This window comes from Myodes glareolus, chromosome 14 (assembly GCF_982192425.1).
Source record: "Myodes glareolus chromosome 14, mMyoGla1.1, whole genome shotgun sequence".
NCBI classification, from domain to species: Eukaryota; Metazoa; Chordata; class Mammalia; order Rodentia; family Cricetidae; genus Myodes; species Myodes glareolus.
This window is the reverse complement of record NC_142039.1, coordinates 36,929,730-36,942,019: the sequence shown is the minus strand read 5'-3', so window position 1 is coordinate 36,942,019 and position 12,290 is coordinate 36,929,730. Positions and strand designations below refer to the sequence as shown.

Below are 12,290 nucleotides of genomic sequence, written 5' to 3'. Positions count from 1 at the left end.
CTGCGTCCCGGCTCCCAGCTAGCTTTACCCAAAATAATTACATGGAAACTGTATTCATTTAAACACTGCCTGGCCCATTGTCTTCAGCCCCTTATTGCTAAGTCTCACATATTAATTAACCCATTTCTAATAATCTGTGTAGCACCACGAGGTGGTAGCTTACTGGGAAGAATCTTAACCTGCGTCCATCTTGGAGAGGAGAGCTATAGCGTCTGCCTGCCTTCTTCCTCCCACAATTCTGTTCTGTCTACTCCACCAACTTAAGGGCTGGCCTATCAAAAAGGCCAAGGCAGTCTCTTCATTAACCAATGAAAGTAACACATAGACAGAAGACCCTCCTTCATCAGACATATTGATAGTTGAAAACAAACAAAACTGAATCATTGTAAGGTAAAGTCCACTTAGCAATCAATAGTTTCAAAGTAGGAAATCAACATGAAAAAAAGATACTAAATACCAGGGGTCCAATGAGGAGCAGTTTCTTTTGAATGACAGATGACAGATATAAATCTGTGGATCAATCTATCTACCACTACAAGCTAAAATATCAACTTACCCATTCTGAAAGACAGACCATTTAACCCTGTCACTGTAATACTTAGAGATGCAAGTTCATGACTATAAATGTCTGAGAAATGATTGAAACATTTATTAATAATAACAATTCTGCTACTATAAGAATGGATTCCACACAGATCCATAACAACAGACTTAATAGATATGGGATCATATTTCAGATTGTGGCCACCTAAGGATGTATCTCGAGGCCTGGACTTGAGGTCAAACCTTCAGCAGCAGGGAAGAGAAAATCTCAAAGTTGCCCACATCTGAACTCATGTCCTGTGTCAGGAACAAAAATCTCTAATTTTATGTGCATAGTACCTCACTGTAAAATGGACCACTGGAAGGAAATCCTGGCAAGAAAGGTATGAAAAAGAAATACTAAACTGATAAATTTGCATAATATAAATTAATCTGAATTAATGGATTTGCATATTTGAATAAATCCTTCATAGTTCTATGTAAAACAATGGTGAGAAAAACCTTAAGATCATGACTGCCATCTACAGAAGAAGCCACGTTAAATGAGTTCAACTCAATTTGCTATCATCCATCACCTTCCCTATCATCTTTATGAAAGGCTGATACTAATGGACACACAGTCAGTCATGGGTAGATCTATAAAAGGGGCAGAACCGATGGGTTTTGAACAGACTCACATCTATAGGATGTGATATACACAGGCAATCATTTCTAATTTGCAATCAGCATATGAAACTACTACTTTTATACTTCAATTTCTACTTGTAAGTTTTATTTTTATTTGGACTTCTATATAATATCTCTCTGGGAAGAGAAATAATTACCCCAGATCTAAACAATATTAGTAAAAAGGCTTGAGGCTGTCAGTAGGCAGCAATAATTTGTGTTCAAACTGACAGTAAATATCAAGTGGACAGTCTTCAATGGCCTGGTTTCCATTATAATATTAAAAGCTGCCCTGAGCAAAGAATGTCACCAGACATATTACAAAAGTAGATATGGATGTGAATAATATGAATGTTCAAAATTTCTAATAGTTAAAAGACATTGAAAAATAACATTTGGCAGAAAACACAATGAAGTAAGCTATTCACACATAGATGGTATAAATGAGTATACATTGTTTGAAATGTATAGTTATTTGGCAATGTGTTCAAATATATAAAAAGTAGTTATAATCATTGATTTAATGATTCTAATCAAAGGCAGGAAAATAGTTCAACCAACAGACAAAAGTTCATGTCCAAAGATTTGTAAATTCAGCAAACAAAGAATATAGACAAGTACAAAACTGGCATAGAGATAGGAAATATGCTTGATGGCTAGTTATTATATCTAGACTATTAATATCTAGAATATATAACAAATCAACAAAATTAAATCACCAAAAGAACAAGCTATTCAATAAGTGGGTAGCTGGTTTGAACAAATATTTCTCAAGAGAAGAACAAATGACCAATAAATATATGAAAAACATGATTTTTTTGGCAGCAGGGAACTCAGATTTCATGTGCTTGAGATTCACCATAGTCAAAATGGCTATTACAAGAAACACTGCAGACGCTGACGCGAGTGGGAGAAGGGCCCTGTCACCTGGTGTCAATGAGAACAGAAATCGTCACTGTGGAAGTCGGCGGGGAAGCTCCTCAAAAAACTAAGAGCAGAATTCCCTTATGATTCTGTTATGGCACTCCTAAACATATCATCCCAAGAACTCTATGCATACCACAGAGATATTTGTCCATCCATGTTTTGCAGTATTATTCTTAAAATGAAATAAACTTTGGTGCCCACCAGCAGAGGGAAGCATAAAGAAAATACGGCATAAATGCATAGTAGAATACTAGACAATCACAAAGAATGATATGTCACATGTAAGAAATAAATGAAAATGGAGATTATGTTGACTGAGATAAGCTAAAGATTTTAAAAAGACACCCTATAAATAGAAGAGAAACCATTAGGGAAAGGAAACAAGGGAAGAGAGGGACAAACAATGACAAGTAGGAAGGAAGAAAAGAGTGGGTTATAAAAAGGGTAGATAAAATCAAAATACAACACACGTATTACAGAAATAATAGTGAATAATAATAATAATAGTGAATAATAGTTTCAAAGTGAAACCTATTAATTTGTACAACTAATACACATTGGTGGACTAGATCTGGAGCTCAGCTGCTAACAAGCATGAGGTCCTGGGCTCTAATCCCAGGACACTATAAATCAGATGTGATTATGTACACTCCTGTATCCCTACCAATCAGGATATGGAGGGAGATGGATCAGAAGTTCATGGTTATCCTTAGCTACATTAGCAGCTTGAAGCCAGAACTCAGGGATATGTAAAACCCTGTCTCAAAAATTCATTAATGATAATAATGATGAAAAGCATTTCTACCTTCACCACAAGTAGACTGTTGACAAAGACAGATACAAACTAAAGGTTCAATAACAGAAAAATAGCTAAGAAAAAGAAACAGACCTGTAGAATGGACTAATCAGGTAATTATTAAATACTAAATAAACAACTTCAAGAATATAGGGAATTTCGTATGCTACAAATTTTTAAGTAAAAACAAGTCCTAAATTGAGATGACTTTATGTACTTTCACTATTTTATTATAAAATAAATGAATGCTTCCAGTAAAAAAAGATGAAATGAATGCCAATGTAGACAAACAAGTATGTTCATAATTCTGCTCAGACATACCACAATCACTGATTTGGGGTATAGTCATTCCTAAATGTACCTACTACACATAATTATATTTAAAAAAGAATGCCATGAGACCCCCTCCCATGGAAAAGTATGCCAACAAAAACACTCTATCAGATGCGGGCACTTTGCTTACTCTCCCTGACAAAGAAAAAAAGTTGACATCTTTAAAGGGTCTGCCTTGTCACTCACAAGGAAGTCTTGGTCTTCGAACAAACAAGCAACTTCACAGAGCACCAGCAGTGCACAAGGCCACTCTTTGAGCACGAAGGATCTCGGTACAAACAAGATCACTTCATAACCATATCTCAATGAATGTGTTTCCCAAAAATAATTGCACAAAAATACACAGGATGAATCCTGTCTAAAGTGAGAGACTATGAAGTTCTTTATACTTCAGCCTTGACTTAGCCTCTGTTTTTCTAAATATGGCTTATTTAAATACTCAAGAAGACAATTACTCTGGCCTCTTTACAGCATCCATTCTAGAACAAACACTTGCCTTCTTAAGCCTCCTTCAAATCACATCCTGAAATTGCCTCTATCTTAAAAGAACATCTTTCTGACATCCTCCTAACACACCACGGCAGTTCTGATGATCTACTGCAGATATAGAGCGCACAGCCCAGCTAGGGTATTTAGTGTGTCTCAATCTTCACTGTTAAAAATACCAAGGAGGAATACTGATTGAAAGTTTAAAAATAAGGAAAATACCACTACGAGATTTCTCCACAGTAAAACTTACATTCTTAAATGCATACATACAAAGAAAAGTACCTGTTCCCACTTCTTTCTCCAATGATCCAGAACATTAGCTTCTCACCAGATCATCATTCTGATTAATGAATGATCTTACTAACGTCATTCCACTACTACTTACCCACACGCATTCTTTTGAAACCCACCACCCACTGTCACAATACAGTGTGCATACAGTAACACTATCTGGAACCCTTCACAAAGATGTGCTCAACAAGCAGATTAGAGCTCCTTGAAATGAGCACTTCAGTTTGTATGAGTGATACTAACAAACAACAGTTGCACCTGTAACCCCTTGTTTTACTCAGTCCTACACAGAAAGGGAAGGAGGGAGGGAGGATTAACAGTGGATCTGTATTAAGCCCCACAAGAAAAGATGATGAGCATCTTCCCACTAACTGACAAATCTAATCCTCAAATATGCAAAGAGACATGCAGCAAATGAGAAGCGACGGTGGCTTGACTGCTCCAGGAAGAGAAGGACTCAAGGAGGTGCTATGGTCAATACACATAAGCCATACATAGAGCGGGCTGGAGTACAGTCCGCAAAGTGCTTGCCTTGTAAGTACAAACGTATGAGTTCAATACCCAGAACCCATCCAACGCTAGACAACCATATGCTTTTAATTTCAGTATTGGGGAATCAGAGGAAGGCAGATTGTTTGAGACTCAATAACTAGTCATCTTAGTCTACACAGTGAGGTTCAGATCAATGAAAGACTTTATTTTAAAAAAAAAAGGAGAAAGAAAGAGAAAAAATAAGTAAACTACAGCTGAGTTTGTTCACTGGTCTCCACTTGTATGGTCAGACACAATTACATCATACACACATACATGTAAACATTCACATATACACATGTATATACAACAAAAAAGAACTATTATATGTGGAAAATTTAGCTGAACTTGCAGAAAGGTCTTAACAGACATTTGATAGCTTTGTGTCAAGGGTATCATGAAAGAAAATGAAGCTGGTATGGACCCTTTCCACGTTCCACATCTACTATAGAGTCGAAGACTGGGAATTCTACACAGAGACACCAGGAAATCAACTGACATTTGGCATAGATGACAAATAAGATGTAAATGTTGTGACTGAAATGATGGCTAGTTTAAGAAATGGATTTCTATACTTATCATTAACCAGTATAAAATATACAGAAAACTCTACCAACATAAGTTGCCATAGAGTTAATTTACAAATTGGTTTATATGACTGAGAAAAACAATTTATGAAGGTTACATTTGTGTGCTACTTCCTGCTAGTTGGTGTTTCTGCAGTGTTGATCTGCTGACATCATGAAATACTAGGAATAGAAATGCAACTTGAAACACAGTATGTAGAAGAAAAGGTGATTTTTTAAAGCAGTTTAACATAAATCATTAGCTCATAAACTTGGTAATATCCTGTGGCTTAATAATAACTTGGCTAGGAAGTATTCAAGCAAGTATTCTTAACTCTTCAGAAATGCTCAGTTGAAGAGTTATGTGAGTTGGTACAGGCTGCCTATGGCTGTCCCATGACAATGTCCACAACTATCCTGGACAGCCACATCCTGGGACTGTGTATACACTGTACATAGCTAGTGTCTAAATCCTTGTAACCCTAAAAAAAAATTCAGGTCCAATCTGACCAAGAGATAAGTAAGCACGTAAGGAAATACCGCTACATGCTGTGTTTAGTGATCACAGCAGGACGGAAAGGCTCCTTGGCAATCTCACTGCTAAAAACATTTACAGCTGGGATAGTTGAAATGGAGGTGTGGGCATAGGGCAGAGATTTTCTGTCTCAAGCTGTGCAAGTTCTTAGGATCCAATGTACAAGACAGTGACTGTATTTAATAAAAGACTGAAATGTACTGAGAAACTAGATCCTAAGTCTTTTCATCACATATACGAAAATGTAACTACATGAGAGGACTAGGTATGTTTGAATGAATCCTCATATTACACTGTGTTAAATACACCTAAATAAAACTGAAAAAAAATAATCTTGAAAATGTTATAACTATATTTTAAGAAAGCTATTTTATTGAATCATCCTTTAGAATATTCAAATGCAAATTTTTATTTGCAGATCATCACTGGAAGTCTACAAGCAAGATATAATGCCATCAAACCACCACCCCCAAACAAACAAACAAAAAAACCATAGCACAATGCCTCCAGCCCAGGACAGGGAAGCGACTGTTCTCATTTCATTCACAAAGGTCCTTCCCTGGTTTGCTGACTGACATTTTCCATCATATAAAGCAACCTGTGTCTTCACCCAGGCTCCTTTACTTTATCCCACAGCAATGCCAAGCAGCTGACTATCTCACTTCCACAAATGAACTCACCGCAAACAGTGGCACCATGAGCTAACAATTTGTCAAAGAAGTAGAATCAGTTATCACTGCAGTGTATTTCGGAGTTCAAAGGTAAAGGTTGTATAAAGCTGTTTATCTTGCTGACAGAGAAAGCCGCACAATTAAAGGAAAAAAGCAGCCAGACGGGATGCACCTGGCAGCTTTATGTCTGCAGCAGAAACTCACTGGCTATGCTTATCTATTAGTCTTCCTCCTACTTGTATAAAAATCCACTGGTTCCCTGCATTAGCGCTCCCTGCAATGACACTTTTAAAAGAGACTTCTTTCTTTTTCTTTCTTTTTTCAAAAAGAAAATGAAACAGAATTTTGAATAAGCTTTTTATGCTCAAGTGTCAAGCAGCGAAGTCTATAAATTCAACTACAGCATTCAACTTCTAAGAAGTTGAGAACTACCTTGAGAGCCTAAAAAAAAGAGCATTAGCTGCTCTTCCAAAGGTCCTGAGTTCAATTCCCAGTACCCACATGATGGCTCACAACCATCTGTAACTGTAGTCTCATGTGACCTGATGCTCTCTTCTGCTGTGCAGACAAAGCATCCATATGTATATAAAATACACTAATCAATCTTTTAAAAATACTGCAAAAACTAAAATATTAAATAAAACGTTTCATTATTCTTATGAATAGCCCACATATCTTAATATCAGACCGTCACTTTCCTGTTTGCCTTCTCCATCTCTAGTCTATGGGCCATTTCAACCCTGTCTATCAAAAATGGCATATAATGTAAAGGACTACAGAACAGGTAAGTGTGTAATTAGTGTTCTTAGCAAACACCTACTAAATTAGAGTTCTGATAAAAACACCTATTCCACGTCATACCTCCATCTGGGCAGTTCTCTAGGTTTTTGAATGTCAAGGTATTTCTGACTCAAGTCTCTCAATTACATAGTATTGCCTTTATTTTTTTTCTATATGATTGATCTGCTTCCCACCCTCTACAGCAGACTTGGGGTGCCTATGACATATGACCCTTGTAAGGTTATCAATAGTTGTTAAACCTTGGACTCTTCAGCTGGTTCTGTTAACTTCTGGTTCTCATTGAAAATGCCAGTTAGAATAATAAGACTCTGTTTTTGGACCAATGCAGTCTTTACTTTCCTCGTTTTTCAAGGTTTATAAACATCTACAACTCAGTAAGTATCTCCTGAAAGTTTGCCAACAGTTTCTAAATGAAAATAATCACTAACAATAGTCACTACTTAATGTCATCTATAAAACCCTTTCCTTACTTTAGGAAAAAAAGTCAAAGTGCTGAAGAGATAGCTCAGTGGTTAAGAGCACTGGCTATTTGATCCAAGTTGAATCCCTGGATCCACATGGTAGTTCATACCACCTGTAATTCTAGTTCCCAGGGATCTGATGTCCTCTTCTGGGTTCAGAGGGCACCAGGAATACATGTGGTGCATAGATATACATGCAGACAAAATACCCATATATATAAAATAACTTTTTTAAAGCAAGACTTCTTCGCCTAGATATGATGGTGGTACACATAAAATAGCTTTAAAACAAAACAAAACAAAACAAAAAAAGATCTATTTCATAGCCTAGACATGGTGGCGTACACCTTTAGTCCCGGAACTTGGGTGACAGAGACAGACAGCTCAAGGTCAATCTGGTCTACATAACTAATTTCAAGAGAGCCTGTATCAAAGTAAGTAAGTAAATAAATAAACAAATAAATAATAAAACTGTATCTTCATAAACCCATTTCAACAAAACAAAATAATGTGAAAACAATGTAGCACAAGCAATCTTTAAAACATATATACTGTATGCATAGAAGAAAGAAATGTTCTGGAGATTGCTACAATCATACCAAGCCAATAAATTCTGAAAGTACCATTTTTACTAACAATGTCATCGGAGTTTAAAAAAACAAATGCAACGTTTTACTATTTGAAAGGTGTAGAGTTGCATAATAAACTTAGTGGATACCAGGAAACAAATCAATAGTAAGCATGTCACACTCATAGATAAAGGGGACATACATGTTTCATAAAGCTCCTAACACTTTGGAGACTTTATAATGGGCTATTAAAGAGAGCTCAAGAATGTTTCAAGAACAGTACCTGTGCTGGGATGTAACTTGATGTTGATTGCTTCCTTAGACCCTCAACCAGCACCTAATCTGTGAGCTCTTATGCTGTGGGATAATGCTCTAGTACGCTGTAAAGATTTGTTACTCATATTCATTTAATAAAACACTGATTGGCCAGTAGGCAGGCAGGAAGTATAGCGGGGCAACTATATACTATGAGAATTCTGGGAAAAAGAAAGGCAGAGATGGAGCTGTCATCCAGATGTAGAGGAAACAAGATGAGAATGCCTTACTGAGAAAAGATACCACATTACTTGGCTAAACATAGATAAGAATTATGAGTTATTTAAGTTGTAAGAGGTAGTTAGTAATAGGCCGAACAATAGGTCAAACAGTTTATAATTAATACAAGCCTCTGCGTGTTTATTTGGGACTGAATGGCTGTGGGACCGAATAGGACAGAAACGTTCATCTACACTCGTAGATTCCAAACTATTAATAAAAACATTCTTTTAAAGCAATGTTTTAAAATGGCAGCATATCATTAATTCTTTATCCTCACTGAATTCTAACCAGTGCATGGACTGCAGTCAGAGGGAAGTGAATTTATACAAACAAAAATCTCCTAACCAAAATGTGTTTAATAATGAAATAAGAGGGGTTTTAAAAATATTCTTTCTCAAAGTTGTCACAAACAGGGACAGTATTTTATTCTGCCTAAGGCAGGGAATGTCAGATTAAGCCTGTGATTCCCATCACTAACAGCGCAAACATTTTGTGTGATGTGAATGGGACTAGAACCAAACAACAAGAATGAGCTAGATGGTGGGAAGGGAAAGTCTAACTCCTAGGAAGAAATCAGAGCTGGTGTCGTCTTGATTCTGTGCCACAGAATGGGTCCCCGTGTCTGCCACATAGCCTTGAGAATAAGAGGGAATGAGCAAAGTGCTTTCCTAGTACCTCACTCTACACAGAAGCACAGGGAGAGGAAAGTCATTCACATCGTGGAACATTCTAGATGCTTTGGAATGTGGGTCTCAAAGCCGCCCTCTCACAGCTACACCACTACTGAAATCATCCAGAATACCTCTTTTTTCAAGGGCTCTATATAAAGTAGTATCTTCATTTCTAGTATGTTTGTTATAAGAAAAAAAACGATTTTACAAATGCTTTGCTAATAAAAATAGAAAACAAACAACACACAATCGCCATGACTCTGTCATTTCAGGATTCATTATTTCTATAAACAGAAAGACGTTCGGGATGGTTTCGCTTCCTCATTGCTCTGAGTAGTGCTGAAATCACACAATGTGCCATGAACGTACCAGTCACTCTCCTCACACCCCCTCAGCCACAGGAAGTGTGTCACAAACAGGAAGAACAATTCCTAACTCAATCACTTTTGTTATTTTTAAATGTTGCCTCTTTTTTTTTTTATGTGAAGGGCCATTATTTTCACACTTCAGGAAAGCAGTGGGTTGATTTGAGGCTGCACGTCTCTCGGAGACCGAATTGTCACCGTTTCATTCCACCATCATTTATCACAGGGCACACATCCTCAGAGACACCCAGCATTACCTTCTTCCCTCCTGTCACAAACTGCTTACAACTGGATCTCACAAACTGTGGGTGCACAGCGATGATCTACAAAAGAAAAGGTACCTGGTTTAAAAGTCGCAGGTGCATTTGAGAACCCTTCGTTCACTATGAGCAGCATGATCTAAAAAACGACCTGGGCAGGGAGCAGTGCATTCAGGTAAGGCTGTGAAACTGTGGAGGACATCTTAGTCTTCTTCCTGTGTGATAGAATGTCTTCTCTGAAGCAAAATCAAAGTTACACAAGAATGAAGGGATCTAGCTTCTGGCTGAGTGAGGCGCTCTGAGCACACCCGTTTGCTAAAGGCATGAAGGCAGATGGACCACGAAAAGGGATTTCTCAATCACTGGTAACAAAGTACACTGCCTAGAAGAACTCAGAGAACTGGGCCCTGTGGCAGACTCTCCTGAGGTGGCTCCACCGCTGTCCTGAGACAGCAAAGCAACAGGGAGCTTCCAGGGCTCAGTCAGCCTGGCTCTCTTTGAGACCCATCTCTTTCAGTAGTTTCTCCCTTCTGACCTTTCCATTTCCAGCTACCCATGAAATCAGAAACTTTAGTAACTTTCAGTTGAAGACATATTGCATTTCTATAATTAACCAGTACATCTTCCTCCTCCAATGGGACAGGTTAATGGATTTCTCTACACTGTTAGCGCCAGGGTTTAGCATACATCCTCTCATTCTTGTGAACACTGCTATTTGGTAGATCAGAGCTCGCTGCAGCTCTGCCCTAACCCATGCGAACTTCCAACAGAGACACGGACATTGCATTTCTCCAAGTTCTTAAAAATCTCTAAAGAATCTTGCAAGCTCTCTCAAAACACACAAACATCTCTCCTCAAACATACTATGCAAACGCATGCACACACGTGTAATATAGGTACAGTAAAATAAACCAGGAGGGCTGAGGGACTAACTGCTCCTCTGTGCGGCATCAGTTGGGCTGAGCCTCCCTCTCAGGGCCTGGCTAACTCTTGTGCAGGACTCAGATCCTTTCTCACTAAGCTGGCAATCTCACTGCTCAGTGCTTCTCTGCCAAGTATTGTTTCCTTCTGGCCTTATGCTCTCTCTACTGGCTCTTATTATTAGCCAAAATATGGTCCAAGGAAATATTTTCTGCACATTTTTCCTTTTTTCTTCCCATTTTTTCCATCAGCCAGATGACATGGTTTTCATGAACAAATGTCTTGAAGAGTCTTGACTGGTGGTTCTAACTCCCTCTCCTGGGACTCGCTCTGGCAACTGTCCTCACTAAGGAAACACTGGACAAAGTCTGTTCCAACTCCAGGCTGCCTTTTGTACCACTGCCCTCTCCCTTTTGGAAACCCTATTCTTGACTTTCTGTCACCAACCTGGATTTTTCCTCAGTCTTTGTAAGGACTGTTTCTTATTTCTCAGACTAGTGGCCTTTATCTTTTTTCCTGTTTATTCAAGACAGAGTTTTCTGTGCTTGGCTGTCCTGAGACTTGCTCTGTTGACCAGGCTGGCCTCAAACTCACAGAGATCTACCTGCCTCTGCCTCCTAAGTGCTGGGATCAAAGTCGTGCATCACCATCGTCTGGCTTAGTGGCTATTTTTATTTCCACTGCAATCTTTGAGAACCCCAAAGTATCAATATTAACATCAGTCTTCCCTTTTTACACTGTAGCTGTAAACTGGCTCATATCCTTAAACATGGCGTTCTCGCACTCACTGCTAGCTACCAACTGTTTAAGAGACAATTTCCACTGAGAAGGCCAACACCTGTTCCTAAGCCCTCTGTAAAACGGTCTGTTGTAACCCAGCTCTGTAAATTTCTGGCCAAATTTACAATGCTTTCACTCAAATTGTTACCTAATACAATTGGTGAGGCTTCTTCAAGTCATTACTAAAGCAGGACACTGGATTTACCCTCAACATCTCCATCTTTGACTTCACTCAGCCAGGTTGTCACTAAGGCTCCAATGCCTACCTCTTAAAAACTGTCCCAATCCACTTCTCCATCATGAGCATTCAAGGTTGCTCCCTTTACCAAGCTTCTTGGTACGCTGCTCAGTACACTACATCAGTCTGCTAAACTGTTTTTTCCCCCAGGGACTCTCCTGTTTAAATCCCCTTCCTTCTCCACAAATGAGCTTTCTAAAACACATGTCAGATCTTATCTGTCCTTTACTACCAGTCAATGTCTGAAAAAAAAAATACATGAAAGAAAATCACCCCCTTTAAGAGTACATCAGATACTTTACCATGATTGCTATCTCCAGCTGATCTCTCTGCCTCTTA

At 38.3% G+C, this 12,290-nt stretch overlaps 1 protein-coding gene across 2 annotated transcripts in view; it reads right to left on the bottom strand.

Moving 5' to 3' along the window:
• Nucleotides 1–12,290, bottom strand: part of Vps41 (VPS41 subunit of HOPS complex) — a 152,308-nt gene that overhangs the window by 61,353 nt on the left and 78,665 nt on the right. For both annotated transcript variants that reach the window (XM_048460771.3, XM_048460772.3), the window contains one exon: nt 10,010–10,075. In XM_048460771.3, the coding sequence (XP_048316728.1) occupies nt 10,010–10,075 (66 nt within the window). The remainder of the gene's footprint in view (nt 1–10,009; nt 10,076–12,290) is intronic.